Source organism: Leptosomus discolor, chromosome 9 (genome assembly GCF_034619465.1).
Source record: "Leptosomus discolor isolate bLepDis1 chromosome 9, bLepDis1.hap2, whole genome shotgun sequence".
In the NCBI taxonomy this organism is placed as follows: Eukaryota; Metazoa; Chordata; class Aves; order Leptosomiformes; family Leptosomidae; genus Leptosomus; species Leptosomus discolor.
In genome coordinates, this window is record NC_141399.1 from 9,646,173 (window position 1) to 9,667,031 (window position 20,859).

A 20,859-nucleotide genomic window follows, 5' to 3' on the forward strand; every position below is an offset into this window, starting at 1 on the left:
ATGTTTTTCTTGTGTAAAGCCTGACTAAATTCATCTGCTGTCCTTAATTTAGTTTCATTAAGTTCTTTTGTGGAATCAGATACTTGAAAAGCCAGAATTTCCTTCCAAAAGACAAGGACTTCTCAAAGACACTTTCAAAGTGTGTGCACTTAGAGGGCTTGTTATATGTACTTTTTCTTGGAGCAGATACAAGGAGTGGGACCTTAAATTAGAGTAAACTTTTTAGATTAAGAACTATATTTGGATCTCACTGAGCACAGTAGGCTTGCAAGAAAAGAACTACAGCAACAGACCCTTCATGAGACTTAATGGTATCTTTTCCCTTTAAGTTGCTATTTGAAGCAACTTACAAAACTGAATTTTCTGATTAGTCACTTGGTTCAGGCAAGGTAATGTTACTGTAATGCTTTCGATGTGTGTGAAGTATTGTCACATGAAATTCTTCATTATTTCATATTTTACCCTGCAGCACCTTGGATATTTCTGATTGAATTAAATAATTTAACTACTGTAGGGCTTAAAGACCTAAAATAGACATTGTTAGGATTGTGCCTTAGCTATCTAAGAAGGATTTCATCCTCATCAGGAGGAGAGAAAATTTTAGTGAATGAGAGTGGAAGTCTTTGGCTTGCTTTGTATAAGAGAAAATGTTGCACACAACTATTGATAGTCTTCACATTTCAGTTGCTCTAACTAGAAAGCATGAAAAATGACTGAATACGCTTTCCTTAATTTGTTGGTATTTTTTCAATTGAGGTATTTAGTGGAGAGATTGATTTAGAAAATGTGGTTTCTTTATTTCGCAAGTCCTGTGTGCATTGATTTGCATTGTGGCAAAGGGCATGTGCAATACTATTCGTGCTTCTCCAGGCACATATGACCCAAATGTATACAATGCAGAATAAATGAAAATAAGAGGGAGAAATTACATTCTCTGTCTAGAATTTTGTAGCCCTGCCAACATGAGAAAAGAGTTTAAGAAATTTTATGCAAAGCTTTTGCTTTGGAAAGAAGCCTTTTCCACCACCCCTTCAAAGAAGTGATAGTTATAGGAAAGCCTTACCAACCTTTCCAAAACACCCAACGCCTTGGTGAGCCCAGAAGGCACTTTCTTTCGAGAAAGCTGCCTAGACAACATGGTTGTCTTATTCCTGTGGTTCGGAAAGGCGAAGTCAGTCCCTTAATTATCTTAATTATTGTCTCTTTCAGACCCTGAAGATTAACATTTATCATGCTGAAATTTGGGCAGCACCTCATCAAGCCCTCTGTGGTGTTCCTGAAGACTGAGCTCTCCTTTGCTCTCGTGAACAGGAAGCCAGTGGTTCCCGGGCGTATCCTTTTGAGCAGCACCTTGACGATGGGTGCCCGCACTTTTGGGAAAAGCAGGAGAATCTCTCTGAGCTTCAGAGGCCAGGTAGGATGGTACGTGGGTTTATTCTGAAACCAGGCAGTGGAACGTAATACACTTGGTCGGTGTTGCAGAACTGCCGAAAACTGTTGCTTAGCAACTGTGACCTTAGAGGTGAATTTCTGCTGACCTTTTCACCACAGAAGATGTATAAACAACCAGGTGCTACTAAAAACGTTTTAAAGTGTATCTGAGGTGGTACTGTTTAAATTTCATATTATGCTAAATTACACATCCCACTTCCCTTTTAATAATGTCACTTATTTTTAGATGTAGTAACTTCTTTATGGAGGATTTTCAACTTGTAGCTAAATGTACACAATTTGTCAAATGGCAGCAGAATCCTGTGTGAAGTCTCTTATTGTTTTGGAACAGATTGTTTTGATTAATTTAGGTAGGAATGGATTAAATAAACCATCTGTATAGTGCACACGTTTCCTGAGGAAAAAATGAAGCCCCGTGTTGTAAGTAAAATTCTCAGTTTAGAAACTGTATAGGAACTTGGTTCTGCAAGATGCTCAGCGTACCTCTTTAGTGTATTTTGTAGTGTGGTGTATTATTTTTTCCTGTCAAATCTCTACTGCTGTGTAACTTGTGGTGATTTCAGTGGCTGGAGGTACAACTCTTCAGAAATACTCAAGACTGATCATTTTCATAAAGGTCCGTGGTAAAATTTGAGTAGGAACTGAAGCAATGGCTGATGTGTTTTGGGAAAAGAAGAAAGAGCGGAGTTTATGGAAAGCTTTCTGGTTTTTGTTGTTCCTTTCATAATTTAAGATAGAATTTAAAATTTAGTATCATTTAATATATATCTTTAAACCCCTAAATGTGTTTGTTCTGAAATATGGAACCTTCCTCTCCTCCCATCACTTCTGTAGGTTGTAACTGTTCAATGTAGAACTTCTCTCTACTCCTGCTTTGAGTGGTGTCTGTACCAGCAGTCAGATAATTTAGTTACAAATGCATGGCAAAGATGTGTAGACTATGTAGAAACTTTAAAGATGTTACTATGTATTTTGATGATTTAAATGAACAGTTCTTCTCAATTTCAAGTTTCTGAAGTATCTGATGTAAATCAATGTGATTTACAGATTTGTCAAAAAAAAACCCCAAAACACCCGATTTTCAAAGCTATCGAAAGGCAGTATCACATCAGTCACTGTGAGATGCAGAGTGAGCGGTATGTTGTGTATGCGTTGTCCAGATCAGAGAGTAAGTAAAATGTTATCTGTACTGGGTGTGGAAGTTTTAAAAACAATAGTTAGTGATTTTTTTTCAATTAATCGGTGAACAATTGCATATGTTGTTAAAAATAGAGCAGAGTTATTTCAGAAGAAAGATACTTGTTTTTAAAGTTTTGTGAGCACCTAGTAATGACACTTTAAGGAGCCTATAAAACATAATTATGACAAGCTTCTTTCCTTCTTAAATAATTAAAGATTATAAACTCTAGTTGTATAGTTATTGCTGACTGTTTGGCAGATAACATTTATTTTCTCAGGTTTAGCTTTGTTATTCCATGATGAGTATTGCAACATATTTTATAGTGTCACAGTTTTAATAGCTTATGTGTTGTAATATATAATGTAGTCTTTCTTTCTCCATTGAATAAATGTTCAGGTAATAAAAACCCAACCCTTTCCATTTCTCATTACAATAAGAAAAAATTAGAACAGATCTTGATGCAAAGGCTAGAATAAAGTATGTAAAATAGAGCAATTTGCAGTTGTAAGCCTTTAAAACGTCAGTATAATGAGCATTCATCTCAAGGCCTGGCAGTAACAAGTGTATTTTCTTTGTTTTATTGCAATAATTTTATCTGCCTTGTCTTTGGCACACTTGTGACATTCCTTTTCTTTTTTTTTTTTTCCACTAGAAAATAAAATATTAATGTGTGTGAATTAGAGAGACAAAGGAAATCAGTTTGAAAGCCAGCTCGCTCCAGGTGGTGGCTTTAATTAACTAGTAAGGTTGAAATTCCATCTTGAAACAGAATGTAGGATTGGAGTTGTGAATTTGCTGTAATAGTTTTTAAATAAAGCTATGCTTTGGGGGGAAAAAAAAAATCAGTCAAAATGGTCTTGTGGAGCTCAGTGTTAGAGCAATGCCAAAGCATGCTCGTGCAGTTAACACATTACAAAGTTTTGGTTTGCTTATTTCCAGCTGCCAATCCTGTGAATTCAGCTTGACAGTTGAATCAAACTGTGCTAATAGTGACCAAGAGTAGAAACAGGAAGAACAAAGTATTTGTGGTAAGGAAAGTTCCCCTGTTCCTGGAGAGAGCTGCCTCATTTGCCCCAGCATTAGACTTCTAATGGGTGCACACTACTTCAAGGACTCGAACTTGCCTGTTACAGGATCTCTTTGAGTGATTATTGCAGATTCATGAACAGGATGTAGCTGGGATCTTACTATTGAGTAAGGGCTATCTGGCGTTAGACTGGAATCTCTGCTGTGTAAGCTAAGCTATGTGCCTGTGTTTGACAGTAGTAGCAAACTCTGTCACCTCTTGGCACAACCAAATGAAGAGGGAGAGCTACATGTGGTCAGTGTGAAGGGTTAGTGTATGTTCCCCTCGGGACATGCAGTCTCTTTGCTGTCACCTAATAGGAAAATGGTTAAGGCTCAGAGGTGCCTGACCACAGTCGTCTGAAGACATCAAGTCACTCAATTCCCATGACAAAATGAGGAGTGCATACCTGCTCTCTTCTTGCATATAGTTCAAAGGGGAAGATGCAGCTTCCCTCCCCCTTCTACTTGTCCATCCTACTTCAGAGCAGCCAGGTGCATGGTATTGGGGCCAGTCTTGACTAATAAGATATTGGGGTTTGGGGTGTGGTTTGGTGTTGGTTTTCTGTTTTGTAAAGAAATGGTATGATTTTGTTTTGCTAGTGTCTGTGAATTGTTATAGCATCGAGTCTAGGTGGGAATACTGTATGCAGTTCACATCTCAGCAGTTAGCTTGGGAATGGGGAGGAGGTGAGCTGGTTATTCTGTAAGCTTGCTGGGACTTGTGTGCTTATGCAGGCACCAATATTGTTTTCTGTGAAAAGTGGAGTCCCTGTTTCCTCTAAGTTCATTAGCTTGCTGCTCTGCAAGAAGTGATTGTGAAAGAAGTCATTTGTGGCTCCCTTGAACAACCACATTGTTTTAAAGGAGGTAGCTATTCAATAGCTGGAATAGTGCAGGGATGTGTCTATAATCAGCAAATGCATTGCTTCTGTCACACAAAAGGCCCAAGATAAACTGAATTGGCTTGTGCAACCAGCATGAGCTAAGCTTCTAATTGTCGTCTTACTTAAATTATTTCATTCAGAGCCTTGCTGCTTCCGTAGTTTGGAGCAGAACTGTAGTGTCGTCTTAGAAGAAAATCCATCTGCTCCTTGACATGGACTTTTTGCTCTTTAATATGGTAACAAATATTTTGTGAATGACCTACCATTTTATTGATGTCTTCCTAGCCATATGCCATAGCTTTACATGGTTTTGCTCACATCTTCAATAAATATGAACTGTTTTTTTTTTTATCACTGCCTTTCTCATTGCATTGTTCAGGGAACTTGCTTTCATCTTGTGTTAAACATGAAAAATGAATTTGAACATTAGTAGAATCCATTTGGGGACTAGGGCTTTTTATTATAAATAAAATTATTCATTTGTTATGTCCAATTTTTTTTTCAGTAGACAAGGTATTGATCTTTGGATTTGTGTTCAGGATGCCATAAGAAGAACTAGCACAAAAGGAACACAGCAACATTTGTAAATTGATTGAATGCAATATGTAATGACAGAGACAAACATCAGATCTATGGCAATACTATATTATACAAAGCATTTTTCAACAGTTTATTGAATTGGTTATTAGAAAGAACAGGCTTTCCAGCTGGGAACAATATGCTGAGCGTTATCAGGACCAAATGATTTTATAGAGATTTGTGGTGGGCAGTTTGGCTCCTTCAGTAAGTGTGCTTGTATGTGTGTATAATAAATTAAAATAAACATTTTACAAAACTTTTCATCTGGGATTGGTTATGAAAAGGCTTTTCAATTAAAAAAGAAGGAAACAAACCATACTGTTTAACTGAATTTTGCTGGAATATTTGGTATTGCTATTTCCATAGAGATCTAGTGTTTCCTACTAGAAAGTATTCTGATTATGGGGAATAGACCATATATAAAACCCCAAAGCATGTAATAATTTTCTGGCAGCTTCATCACTATATGAAGTTAATGGCCATTATTTGTTGCCGAGGCAGCGTGCTGTACTGTGAGTTACTGCAGCTTGTTCCTTTCATTAATGAGTAGAGAAAACATTAGTTGAACCAGATGCTCCTTCAAAGACTTGATAACACCCTATGCTGCAGTGTAATTGTTCTGGGTCTGTTGCATGGGTGGAATGGAATCCAGGGTCAGGCAATGTAAGAATAGCATCTGCTTTGCTGTACTATTTGTCTGTTTGTGAGCTTCCCTGTCACACGCTGTCAGAATTACCTTATTACTTTAGACTGATATATTCTGTATTGTCACAGATATTGTCACGATGCCTTTCTTAAAAGATTTGCAGTTAAAAAGAAATAATCCTTTTGATTAGTATTGTTCGTTAGCACATTTTAAAAGTAACTTTTAATTTAGTTACAGTCCTGACAGAATTTCCATTGAAGACAGTACCCTGGCTCTGGAAAGAGCAGTAGTATTCTCTCACAAGTTTGGCTGAAAACTATGGTGTTTAGCATGTATATGAAATTGTAACTTTATGAAGAATTAAAGAGATGCTATGTTTATTGTGGTTTAGTTAGCTTGTACATTGCACATTTATCACATCTGTATTTATGCTACTTAAGTGTGAATTCTATGGTTTTTAGCCTTAACAAGTGTTAATACTTTCCATAAAACTAAGATTTAGAAAATAAAATTCAGTTATATTGCAGAATATATAAATTTGCATTTACATATTGCAGTAATGTACACTGCACTGTTACAACTACACATTAAACATTTTGAACCCTGTGGGAAAGTACTCTTTAGTGCTTGTTACAGAAGCTTCATATGCATTACTATTATTATTAGTTTGCTTTAGCACAATGTGAAGGAGCAGTCACGCTCTTTTTAGCTCTTCAGCAAAGTGCTAAAAATGAGGGGTTTTGATGAAGACTTATAACCTAAATATGATGCTGGAGATAGCAAGGGAATCATATGGGGACAGAAAATGTTGTTTGGTACAGTAAGGAGTGAACTACTTACATGAATTTCTCAAAGTCTGGTAACTCTAGAAGAGAGTACTAGAAGAGGATGAAGTACCTTTGCTGCTGTAAAAAGACCTCCTGAATGGGAAGGACAGATATAAATGATGGCTTTTATGTGAAAATGTAGGGGAACTATAGGATACATCCGCAGGAATTGGGTTCCACATTAACATAAGGAAAAACTTTTTCACTGTGAGGGTGACAGAGCACTGGAACAGGATGCCCAGAGAGGTTCTGGAGTCTCCTTCTCTGGAGGCACTCAAAACCCACCTGGACACATTCCTGTGTGATCTACTCCAGGTGGTCCTGCTTTGGCAGGGGAGGTGGACTAGATGGTCTTTCAAGGTCCCTTCCAACCCCTCATGTTCTGTGACTCTGTGTGAATGCAGAAGAGATTCAGATTTACTTTCTGTATTGTCAGTATTTGGTGAATTCTTTTTGAGATACCAGACTAAAGCTGTTGAGCCTCAGTAGGAAATCCCAAGTTGTTTTTTCCCCTCAGATTCCAAATAAAGCTGTTCTATGACTCTTCCTTATATGAGCAGTCCTGATCCCTCAGGTGGAACTTATTAGTGCCATAATGTTTACTTGCACAAATGAGAGTAACAAAAACAGATCCTGTGCTTAATAATTTTTAGCTAAATTAAACTACGCTGTGCAGAGAGTAAGGAGTGGGACCGCACCCTCGGCAGCAGCAAGCCGGTAATCAGCTTCACTGTATTCTCAAGCTACCTTCTGGCAAAAAGGCTCTCCTCAAACAGCCCAAAGAACAACTGCTCTGCTCTGTGTATGCAAACCACTTGAATTTAGTGGTGATAGAGAGGCCAGTTAATTATCTCAGGGCTGGAGTCATTTTGTTTGCAGTCTACAAACAAAGGGATGGTGTTTGACTTGCGTTAAGAAATGCTGCTTCTGACGGTAATAGATTCAGGGCTCTGTGCACAAAAGCTTGTCTGTCTGTCTTGTTTGTGAGGGTGGAGTTCAACTGTATCATTTGGTCTGATAAGAACACTTTCTCTCCCTTCAAGTCTTGTCTTGCTTGAAAGGTGCTCACTGTTGAAGGAGAATGTACTTCACCCATAAGGGTTTACCTGCTTTGTTTGCATTGTTATAGTTGCATTAATAAAACTGTGTTGATGAAAAACCCATTCTAATGCTTTGTGCCAGTATTTTAAATAGAAAGGGAAAAGTGAAAGTAATGAAATCAAAAGTATATTCTTTGCTGATTTGCAAATGGGGTAAGCTGACTAAATTACTCATTTACATGCATTGAGCAGATTAGTAATAAGAATTGCTCAGATGGTTGCACAACCTGCATTGGAAGAGTTAAGAAGGCTGTCTGAAGACTGCATCTGGGAGAGGCAGTAGCTCTTAGGCTGGAGCCTGGCCCTGGCACATCTTGCCAAATGCCATGGAGGGATGAGCAGTCTCTTATTAGTGATGTGTTCAACTGACCTTCAAACCTGGCTGTATGAAGAGTAATGAGATCTCTGAAAAATGGGCTTGTAAGCTGTGTGTTGTACTAGATTGGACCTGTGCAATTAAATTTCTTGGCTACATAGCTAACACATGCTAAAATACAGACAAAAATTCCAGTTCCATTTTTGTCTAATCCTTTTTATTCACCTGTTTGTCGTCATCGTTGTTTGGGACTTGTAAATGACTTAAAGAAAACCATATTATGCATGAACCTGTCTACAGCTTCGTGTGTTTCAGGGTCACTTGCTGTACGGTTTTGAAACGTGTTACTAATGTATATCCTCTAAAAGTGGAACTGCTTGTCCTTACAAGCTCCAGGGACATGCAGAAGAAATTTTGAAACCTAGTGCATGAGTCCCACCATTGTGGTACATATTCTGCATGGTTATTACTGTGCCAGTAAAGTATAGAACAGTGTGGAAAGTCTGTAAAAATGGAAAATTTTACATCCTGAAAAAATGTAAAATATCTAAATTCTAGATCAGTTGACTGATGATTACGATGACAGATCAAATTTCATAGAGGCTGCCTGCTGTCTTCCCAATGTTGTGATTTTTATGATACAGTTGTTGAGACCCTGTTCTATATAAAAGCGGCTTATTTTTTTGGCAGTTGAAAATAATTAAACTTACACTTACATTTAAAGTTATCTCACTGCATGTTAAATTAGTTACAGCCTCCCATTTTGTGAGGTTTACCCTCACTAACAATTTGCAAAAAATCCTCTTTAACAATTTGGAAAAATGTTTACTCTTTTTGTATTTTAGCATAGCAAGAAACCTGACTGAATGTTTAGTGAGAAAAGCCTCATCCTAAAGAGCTAGAAGAAGTTGTTTAAAAGACAGAGGAGCAAAGTTATGTAGCAGGAAGGAAAATTAAGCAATAGCAAAGTTTTGTATGAGAAGTGACAGGGAAACTGAGGTGGGATTCAGAAAAGGTAAAATGAGTTCTTCCTTTGACGTTTAACATGGTAATTGGTGTTCTTGTATGAAAAAAGGTGAAGTCCTGTTTGTAAATAATGAATACTTTTAGTCTAGCAGTTATTTTCTAGACTAGTAGAGAGCAAATTTGTAATTGGTGTGGTTATTGAACAAACCTGTAATTTCATCCTTTTTATCACATCAGTAAACTCAAACTCAACAGTCATAAATGGACAGTAGATAACACATACAGAGGAGGTGTTTGCTGCTATTGCAGTTTTGCCACTACAGAAAATTTAAGTACCTGCATCAATAGCAGATAGCCATGTGCTTTGCATTCAGGTGTGCCAATTACTATGAACTTCATGTGAGAAAGGAATAGAGTTGGGTTTTTTTCCTCAGTATATAACTGGATTTAACTTCAGCTTTTTTTATTCTTTTGTTTTAAGTAGCTTTTGGCTAATGGAGGAGATGACAGTTACAAGCTGTTCCCGTCACAGTTTGTGCATATCTAGGACCTTTTGTCCTCAATATAGCTATCAGAATGTGGTATGTAGCACTCACATAGTTAACTGAGCCTGGGCAAGGTATTGCGTGGCTTGCTTTTACGGCAGAATATAATTGAAAGAGATGATTGGAATACATGGTTATTCATAATAGATGTCGCACGATTACCATAAGTAATGCAATACATGCAAAATCTCCATTTGTAATGAAAATAGATTTGCTGGAAAGTCAGTTGGAAATTTCATTTATTGCTTATTGTTGCCAGCATATTGGAATATTTTGTGCTATTCAGTGTAGTACAACTATGTGTTTTCTTCAAGTATGTGTTTTTGAGAGGCATCTGACATGAATTCCCTTTTGCAACTCCTAAGAGGAGATCTAGTGATATGACGTTAAACTGGCATCTCTTCTGTTTGCTGTGAAGAGCTTAATATGTAGCATTTTTCTGTTGAAACGTACATTATATTCCTTGGTGCACAGTAATTATAATCTAAAGAAGATCTTTCATAATTTAAGAAGCACTCATCCTGTACTCCTTGTATTTAAAGGACCTCTGTTATGGTTTAACCCTGGTGAACAGCTAAGCCCAGCACAGCCACTCACTCACTCCTGCCCAGTAGGATGGGGGAGAGAATCAGAAGAATAAAAGTGAGGAGGCTCATACATTGAGATCAAGACAGTTTAACAGGTAAAGCAAAAGCTGCACACTCAAGTAAAGCAAAACAAGGAATTCATTCCCCACTTCCCACTGGCAGGCAGGGGTTCAGCCACCTCCAGGAAAGCTGGGCTCCATTGTGTGTAACAGGTACATGGGAGGACAAATGCTGTAACTCCAAATGTCAACCCCTTCCTTCTTCCCCTAGCTTTATAAGCTGAGCATGACATCATATGGGATGGGATATCAGTTGGGGTCAGCTGTCCCAGCTGTGCCCGCTCCCTACTCCTTGTGCACCCCCAGCCCACTTGCTGGTGGGGTGAGAGGCAGAAAAGGCCTTGGCTCTGTGTGAGCACTGCTCAGCAGTAACTGGAACGTCCCTGGGTTATCAACGCTGTTTTCAGCACAAATCCGAAACGTAGCCCCATACTAGCTACTGGGAAGCAAATTATCCCAGGCAAAACCAGTACAACCTCCAACAGTGAAGAAGGGAGGAAAGGGCATGCCACGTTCGTGGAAAAAAAAAGCAGGAATGCTCTCTAAACATACAGCAATGAAGGAATAGCACATTGTGGTGTATTATCCTAGTACCTTCTCCAGGGCATAAGGAGTGATAAATAATGGCATAGCCTAATCTCTCTCTCACCAGAGTACCTGGTGTAGATGTCAGTCCTTTGAGAGTAAATCCAGTTTAGTATATTCACTCAGGGAGTGCAGATGCAGAGGCCTGATCAGAGTCTGGTCACCAATACAGGTTTCTTCAGAGACTCACAAAAGGTATGTTTTTGGACACAATTGCTTTACTCTGAGCAGTACTAGACTTCTGGATACCTGTGCAAAATAACCAAGTTTTGAGATGCAAGGCCCCAGCTCTGTTTGGCTTCAGCTCTTCTGGCATCTGTTGCTTTTTAAGGCAGGTCAAAGTCCTTCCCTGCCTCTTCTCCTGCTCTCCACCCCCATAGCACAGTTATCTGGTGCCAGTGGTGTGCTTTCCTTTACTGCCTGCTCAGGAAGGTGGCACATACGGAATCTCCCACTTTGCTGTGTGCCTGCCCAGAGCTGCTCAGTTGTGCTCCTTCCTTTGTTTAGGAAATGCTTTCTTCTGTGAGTTTGAACTGGCAGGTGTGACCATCAAAGATAGTGATTCCAAATGGCTCTGTAATTGCTTTGCAGAGCTTCAGCTGAGGGTCAAGCACCTTCTCTGAGCAAGGTAATTGGATAAATTATGTTTTAATAAGTTGTCTTGTGTAGAGTTAGATATGGACAGAGCAAACAATAGAGGCTTTGTTGTAAATGGGGCTACAGTAGGAAATGGAGTGCATAATTCATTGATACAGAGGTATTTCACTTTATCACTCATACCATATCTAGGTTTCTAAGGTTGCACAAGTGTGTGTAGTCTGCTATTCATTTGCTAATGTATTTTACTTTTTGCTGTTCCTTGTAACCTGCTGACTTCTACTGTTTCTGATCAAAACATATAAACTTCAGTGCCTCTCAGAGTGAGCTCTCTTGAGCAGATGTTCATGTTGTACAATAAAAGTTGAAAATTCCCCTGCTAATACTCTTCATTTCAACATCATGCTGCATTCAGATGAGTGACCCCCCTACAGAAGCTGCCTAAGAGCAGTTAGTTTTAGTTCAGGATTTGTTATCTTTATCAGTTAATAACTGGGACTGCATTGAAATGACTTCATTGCTGTTTGTTTAATAAAATTGGAAATTGTGTGTGGTATCAGTTTAAATAGATGAATTTGGAGATTCTGCTTTTTATGCAGTCTGGTCTGATAAACTTCTTGTAGCCGAATACAAGGTTTTGCTCTGATGTGTATGTAAAAGTGTAACTATTTACGCATGTATTTTACAAACGTGTGATTGTGTGGTTCTGTATTTCTTTTTCTGTCACTCCCAGGCAGAATTTGTCTGGTTGCAGGGAAAAAATACGTGACACAGATTATATATTTATATTATGCCATAGAAATGAACGTTGCCAGAATTCAGGCATTGCACTTGAGTCACTATAAGCACACATTTCAGGAACGCTTTCTTAGGCTCAGTTTTGTTAATGATGATTCAGTTGGAATAGATCCTAGCTCATTTGGTATGTAGTTCACTTTGCTACCTTCACACTCCAAGGATAAAGTTGAGAAAAAATACTGTAAGGATATAGTTCAGTAAATAAATGGCATTCCTGGCTGAGAAGAAACCCAGAGCCCAATTGTGAAAACTTTACATTTCTGTTGCTACTGTCGAATTCAAAATTGTGTGTGATTTGGGGAGCAAGAGGAAGAAGGGAGAAGTAGAGAAAGGGGAGAGGGAAATAGGTTTGTATTTGCATTCTTTCTTTTGACCTTTCAGGTGCATCTGGGTGGTGTTTATGCAGTTATATAGCGTCTGTTATAGCTGTATAATCTCTGCTCAATTAATGTTTCCCTACTATGACCCTATCAATGTTAATAAAATAAGTTGTAGTTGCTTGTCTTTAAAAAAAATTCTGAATTTGACCTGGAGAAAGCTCATCACAAAAATATTGTGGAGTTGTATAATTCTATTTTTATCTTAATCTGAAAACGGTGATGTTAATGAAACACTGCTGACTTAGCATAATATTTTGCTGAGGATATTTTAGCTTAGCAAACAGTGAAAGTATCCCCTTTTCCTCTCCGGTTCCGTAACAAAATAAAATGCAATGCGTTTAATATCGATTATGACTTGCTTGTAAATATCACATGGTATTGAATCATCTCTTTTTGAATGTGGAGAAGCATGCTTCTTACATGAAGTTTGGGCATTAGCTGAAAGGACCTCGTGCAAACAGATGTTTGCAGAAAGCAAAACCCAAGAAACCTCTTAAATAGCATTTATATATTCAGTTGAAAGAGAAAAATGGGAGACAGTTTTGAACTAAACTGCTTTCCTTAATACTTATAACATCGAGCTTGGTTTTTATTATGTAGATCAGCTATTCATCTGTTGCTTAATTTTCTTGATTTTTTTTTTACACAGTTGAAGATGGGAGGAAATGTTTTAGTACGGTTATAGTCATTAACAACAGTGGAGTTGGTGCAGATCTTATTCAAACTGGAGCATTATAGAGAGAACAAGTTAGAGTGTGTTTGTTAGAAAGCATATCAGGCTCAGGTTAGCCTCTGAAGAGGTATTGTGTGGAAATAAGTTTTACGTAGGGAGCGGGGGGCTGTAGCACTGTGGGCAAATACGTATTTCTATGCTGTGATCCTTTGCCTGCATATAAAGTTCTCTTGTGATGATTGTTTTTATAGCATTTATTACATCTTTATACGCAAATCTTAAACTTGCTTGACCCATTTTTAAACTGTGAGGGCAAAAGATATCAAGATGAGATTTTTTTTTTTTTTTTCTGTATATGTGAATAACATACTTAATCCAAATCTCTAGGGAGAGTCCAGGTCAGGCTTTATTCATCCTTAAACAAGAAAAATCTGCTCCGTTTATATGGCATTCACAGCAGCATTGTTTGTTTTTGTCTAACCCTGATATGTAGTGTGGGTTCTTTATTCTGGTTGATAACTTTTTTTTCAACATTCATTGGTCTTTTAGAAGTCCATGGATTTATTTGCTCATTTCTATATGGTACAGTTCTTGCAGAGTAGAGGGCAGTCTGTAAAACTGACTGCTAAATCTAGGGGGAGCTGTGTGGTATTCGAATGGATGATACGTAGCTGCCTAATTTCAGAACTGGGAGAATTGTACATGGGATGTATCTGGAGATGTAATGGGTTTTAATCCTCCTAAATTAAATAACTGATGCATAATAATGAACATTTTGATATGAAATGGAAACAAAGAGTCTGGTACTGCTAAATGAAAGAGAAAAAATATGGTATTTTAACCAACCAGTAGAAATGCAAGGGCCCTTTCTGTGTAATGGTTGGATTACTGTTGTGCCTGTAGCTTCCAAAAAAGTACTGCTTTTGAGATGCTCCTCCGTTTTACTAACATGTAGGGAGGTGGGGGGCAGGGAGTGTCAGGGGAAGGGCAATGGTGTACAGTCCATCTTTGGGTGTTTTCTCAGATCCTCCTTGATCTTTAACCATCACAATGACAGTACCTGAATGAATTTAACTTCGTACCTCAGCTAAAGTCCTGTCCATAGGGGATCATTTTATATTGCCTACAAGATATCCGAGTAAAGAAGATAGTGTGATTTGATGATTGTGTGTTGTCACAATTGAAAAGGCACAGAGAGATGCTCTATTTGTCTTTTTAAATAATGAAAGTTGAATCAGGAATGTCATCTGATCTGTCAGAGGGTTCAGCAGCAATAACTATCTTCCAACTCATTACTTCCTCTTCCCTTTTGAAAATTCTTAATCTTTGCCAGAAAAATTGTCAAATGTTGTAGATCTCAAGTGTTTGTTCTGCTCATTTACTACACAACTGAAGGATAGATACTTACTTTTAAACTATCTTCACAGAATTGGTGATTTTGTGATGATATTGTTCTCAATTGTCATAGAGACTCCTGTGTGCCTTATCCCTTCAGATTTGAGGAGAAAAATGATGACTTGCCTAATCCAAGGATGTTTTTAGTTCAGGTGGTTGTTTGAAAAGGCAGTTAAGGGGTTTTTTTAAGCCATATGTGTTTGGTGGCTTTGATTTTCATAGCCATTGCTGAGATTATGATAAGTGACTCCTGTGATAATTTTTTTCATTTATGGGCAGGGGAAGGGCAGTTTCATTAGCTTCAAAAAGATAAGTATTTGTCCTTCTTTAAGCAGGATGCATATTCTTGTTATTCTTTAAGCTGTATGAGTTGGTCAGTAGTCACAGATCGTTGTCCATTTCTACCAACAAATCTGAGGACGTTCCCTGTGGGCTCCTTGATGCATAGTATTGGAGTGCAATGAAAGCCAGCAGACTCATACAAACCTAATGTTATTCCAAGAATCTTGAATCTAATTTTTGTTCATTGTCAGTTGAGCTGCTGCACTCTGCAAAGCTTCTGCTGTCAGAGCCGCACAATTCTGAATATCTGTTTAAGAAGGTCTTTTGTGACTTTCTAATTATATTTCATGACAGTCCTGCTTTGTTCAGTGTAATAATGAAACGGAAAACTTTCAAAATTAGTTTTAATATAAACATATAATATATGCAACACAGTGATAAACCTTGAAAAATTGCCATTCACACTGAGTAATTAAATATCATTAACTGTAGTTACTACTGGATTGTCTGTATTTTGGTTTAAGTACAGAGAAGCATAAATGTGCTGCATATACTGAAAGCAATTCAATTTGCCCAATTAGCAAAGTTTAAGATTGATTTCAGAGGCATGTTTCATCTTATGATGTTTTGTGCCTCTTGATGGAAAAACGTTAACCTTAGACTGTTTTTCCATTTTTATATTGTTGAGAGTTAATTTAACTCTAAAACTTTCTATGCAGATTCACTTGAAAATTAAGTTTAAAATATCCATCCTATAGGAAAGTTAAAGGCAGGCATCATCTTTCTGTCATGCTCCCTGGAATTGGTTGTGCTACGCACACTGAGTACTGGGGATGTAGCATTGTGTGCCACTTTCTTTTAGTGCTTTGAATCTGCTCTTAGAGACTGATGCCCAAGGCCCGGCCTTCACCACTGCAATAGCTGGTAATAAGGATGTGATGGTGCATTTGGCACTGACAAAAGGAAGTAGAAAAGTAATTAATTAGGTTTGACTCTGCAGATGACACTGCAGCTCAGCTCACTTCAGAATATAAAAATAACACAGACGGACATTTGGAAGTAGTGTCCGATAGATTGAAAATGTCTTTTACTGAAGCCGTAGGGTAAGGAATAACTCCAAAACTGGAAGGTTATTATTGCTTATTTCCCAGTTCCCTCCGATACCTTTTTGCAGCTATGGGAGTTTTAGAACAGCGAAAGAACAGGTAATCTGAAGGAAAGCAGTATTTTTTTCTTAGTTTTTCAGAAAGCAAAGATATATAGGTTAGTGAAAGAAGGATAATTAAAATTAAGAAAACACTTTAGACTGTCTAGGTCTGTATGATGGCAGTTATTAACCCAACTAACATGTCTAAATTTATTCTCCAAAACAGTATTGGATTCTTTGTTTCAACTCTGTTTCTGTAAATTAGAGATGCCAACATACGCACGTTGCCTTATAAATGAGGCTAAGCTACTATGGAGAAAGAAAGCCTCTTATTTCCCCAGGTTGTGTTCCACAGAATTCCTGAAATTTTGCAAAACTAATGATGCATACAAAATGATTTTTTAAGAATGAGCAAGCATTAATTGCTTTTCTGAACTACCTTTCAAATCTGATTTCCACCTATGAAATCTTCAAACTTAGTTTGAGAATGGCCTGTGCCAAGTTCTGGAGGAAGGAGGGGATATCTGTTTTTCCTGTTGTTTGGATGCTTTTTCTCCAGTTTCATACATGACCAAGTTAATTTTGGTTGCTTAAAATCACATTGCCCATCAGTGGGTCAAGCTAGATAAAGAACTGAAGAACATACTTAGCATCTGATGTAATCTAATGAAATTCTCTTTCTATACATAAAGTACTGTAATGAATTAAAGAGAATCTGATAAAAAGGTTGGTTTGGTCTATTAATATTGGATTCAAAGATTTGTTTAGGAAACAGCCAATTTGCAGCTCAGAGGACAGTTGCATTTTAATAAGCCTTTTGTAAACTGGTAAACTACATTAATCCAACAAAGCTCTTCTCCTTACTTGTACTTTTTCTGGATTTTAAACATATTTTTCCTTGTATTAATCTTTCCATTTCTCTGCCTGTGTGTGTCTCATATGTGATTTCAGTGGAGATGCTCACAAAGGCCATGGTTTCTTAAAAAGTCTACTTAAATCAATACATACCTTCTGATGGCTACTTAATGACTGTCTTAAAACCCCTTATTGTTTTTCTTGTGAAGGAAAATGCTTTTGATGGGAGGAAAAAAGCAAGTTGTATTCATGCAAAACAAGTATTTTAGATTACTTGCTGCAGTAGTTTGTTAGGAAATATTTATACTGATAATCTGGGGTGATCTTAATGTTTTTGAATATTAGGAATTAATAAAAAAGGCCTAGGAATTAATAAAAAAGGCCTTTTTTAATGCTACAGTTGAACAGGCTTCTTTCTGTTTTCTTACGATGGTTTTGATCTACCATGATAGGTTTTGAGTTGTGTTGAGGTAAACCTTAAATCATTGCATTCAAGGATAAGAAAATATTGCTGACAAAAAAATTTCTCTTCTTTTTTCCTGCCTGTTTTCTTACATAGATGATATATTCTCATCTTGTGTTCAGATAGCTCTAGTCAATAATCAGTGTCCTGTATCAGTTATGGCTCTGTATTTGAGCCGTTGTTGGGATCACTAAAAAGTAACACATAGTAACACGGTAGAAAATATGATGAACTTTCTTAGGCTGTGAAGAGTATTATGTTTAGGTGTAGCAAGCAAACTCATCAGGATTTGACAGAGCTGAAAAACTATTGTTTGAAGTTTCAATATGTTTCATTGTCACGAATGAATATGCAAAATCATCATCCCTCTTTTAAATGGAGATGCATCGCATAGACTCTAAAATCTAAATGATATGTCCTAGTTTCATTTGGAAGTATAATTAAGGTGTATAATGTCATTTAACTGTTTAATGAACTCTGCATAATGTAATGGAATACAAATATTTGACCTTCCTGACAGTGACTGATGGATTGAAGTTGCACAGCATGGTATCATTAGAATGTCAAATAACATCATTATTCATGATTATCAGGAATTATTCAGGTGAAATGGCAACTGTAATGGAAAGCTATTATTTGTGTGTGGGCCACAGATTGACTTTCTTTGTCAGTGCTAGTCTCTTGATGATACAGGAGGAAGCTACTCAGATTTATTGAGCTACAAAGAATTAATGTTATAGGTTAAATAAATGTCAATAATATCAGAAAAGTATTTTCAGTAGGTCAGGTCATGTATTTAAGTATCTAAGAGTAACTACTAGTGATAATGTTTTAACTTCTATCCTACTTCTGCTAAATATTGAAAACATCTTTAGATTACAGGGTTTCACAGCGTAATACTGTATCAATAATCACAGTTTTCTGGGTGACGTTTTTGACCAATAGGAAGAAAAAATAGAATACAGACTGTTTGCAGCAGAACTGCAATTTGACCCTCTACTCTCAGAAGACAAAAAGCAAAGTCCATACTTTTGTTCTGAGAGGTCATTGTTTTGAATTTAAACTGAAATCACAGCTAGGTATTTTTCCTTCACTTAAATCCATGGGAAGTTGATGGCCTGGGTCAGAACTACCATATACTTTCAAACAGGCCATCCAGATGCCTAAAGCTGAGCATACACTTATGCAGCTTGTTGAATTATGGCCTATAGAAATAAATGATGAGCAACCTGTGTTGACTTGGATAATTAAGATCTTACACCCGAGACATGAATGAGCTGTGAAAATGCATTTTGCCTATCAGGACAAAAACTATAATAATGTTTTATGACACGCTTTCTGCTGGATCCGAGTCACGCCAAAAGATAATTTTGAAGTCCTGACCTGCAGGTACGAGCCGTGTTGTTCTCATCAATGGGAGGTGGCATGCTTAAGAAATGGCTGAAGGATCAGCTGCTAGTTCACGGTGAAAGCAGGGTAAAGCTGCAAATTGTTTAACTGAGTGTACAGAACAGCTAATTTTCTCTGAATTCCTGGAGTTTTCATAGGGTTTGGGAGGGCCTGTAATAGGTTTACAAATTGCTTTGATTAGTAAGAGGCGGTCTGTAGTGGCGGCAGCATGGTACGGCCAAGGGCAGAGCACACAGCGAACGGGAAAGCCGTGCAGCGGCAGTTGCATGCCACGCTGTAAGACCACAAACCTTGATGTCCTTTTTATGTTAAGATGGGGTTGTGCCTTGGCTTTGGGTTATATGATAGGTGTTCATAGCTTTAGTCAGGGATAAGTTTTCTTACTCACTTCCTAACACAATTACTTCTCTGCTTTGAGGCTAAAAAAGCCGTGATGGACCATGGTAAATGTCTAAGACTAACAACCCTCCTAATTCCTGCAGACGCTTAGGTAAATTCATGCCATGTGAAGATACCAAAATTGTTGCCTTGGTGAAGGACTCTTACAGTTTAACCACATACAGAATGGAGCTTAGTAAGATTAGCTTTTGCCTTACTTCACTGTTGAATTTTGCAATGTCTGTTGAACTCTATCCAGCCTCAGTCAAAGTGTCTCTTTTTCCTCCTTTTTTTCTTCCCTATAGATATACTCATGGTAATTTGGAGTGCTTCTCGGTTTGCATATTAAACCTAAGTCACAATCCTAATGATCTAATTTACCTTTTGTTCATAATATTATAAGTCCTAAAACCAGGCTGAAGTTGGCAGCTTGGGAATTGATGTGGAGGATATTTTCTCTTTAGTCCCTATATAGCGTGTAAGTGTGCTTGAATGGGCTAACAGAAGGCTAGGTAATTTCCAATACTTATTTCCAGGGTGTTAAAAACTTCTGAATCTCCTGTTGCTCCCTGCTGCTCTGGGCTTCTACCTCAGTCAACAGGTTTTCAATCTCACTAGAACTCCCACTTCACAAGTTGTCAAATGACTGCTCAAGCAGTAAATGGAAACCTTAAACATGGTGTGTGTGTGAAGTATATGTTATTACTAGGGAGCTGAAAAGTAGCCTATCCTTGAATAGTCAAAAGATGATGAGACATAACCCTTTACTGATTAGGAAAGTCTGACAATGGGGAGGGGAGATGTTATTGTTGCCATAATTTTATTTTTTTTTTTTCTTTTTGAAGCACAGCAATACAATTCTAAAACTTCAATGGAGTTTGCCAGTTGTTCATCCCTGTAGCAGCTGGGTGGACAATCCTTTACATACCCAGGGAGCTGCGCCTACAGCAACATTATGGCTTTGTAGCAGGATGGTAACTGTTTACCAAACACTTGCACGCCACATTTTGCATACACAACGTGGTGCTCCTTTAAATACAGAGGACCCTGGCTTGCAAAGCAGTTCCAGAAGAAAAATTCCTGTACCAACAAACTACAGGTCAGAGCCTAGGGCTCTGACCCTGGCCATGTATACAATGTACACAAATTCCTATGAGATTTTCAAAATCATGTTCTGTTATCTTCCTGCACTTATCTTACAGAACAGAATAAAACACACCCAAAAGAGCAGTAAAGGTGGTGCTAATTTGACCTTTGTCTACTGCTGTGAATAGTCCTTATTAATTTAAGCTCTTCCTACTGATTCAAATGAGGTCACTTAATAAAACTAGCTTTGAGTAAGACTTTGTAGGAGCAGGTGCTGTATTTATGTAACAAGAATAACATTTTATGAAATTGTGATAAAAATAAAAGACCTTATTGCATGTTAGTGTCTTTGGTCACACGTTTATAACTTATTATAAATAAAAGGAATGATGTTTGTGCAGGGTCAATATGTTACTGTTTCAGAGATTCAACTGTCTTTCCTAAGTGAGGTTGTCAGTTTGGACTAAATTTGCAAATAAAGTAGTAGAAAGGATTTTGTGCGTGAACAACAGTAAGCGTTTATCATGTGTGCATCATGATAACATTTAAGTGTTATCATTTATCTTCAGACTGAAGGAGTTCCCTGCCCAGTTTGACCAGA

The 20,859-nt window shown here is 37.6% G+C and overlaps 1 protein-coding gene across 1 annotated transcript in view; it reads left to right on the plus strand.

Annotated features, from left to right (window-relative positions):
- Nucleotides 1-1,231: 1,231 nt before the first annotated feature.
- The window catches only part of FHIT (fragile histidine triad diadenosine triphosphatase), a 430,579-nt gene continuing 410,951 nt past the window's right edge, over nt 1,232-20,859 (plus strand). Inside the window, exon 1 of the mRNA XM_086470368.1 lies at nt 1,232-1,331. Coding sequence (XP_086326494.1) covers nt 1,232-1,331 — 100 coding nt within the window. The remainder of the gene's footprint in view (nt 1,332-20,859) is intronic.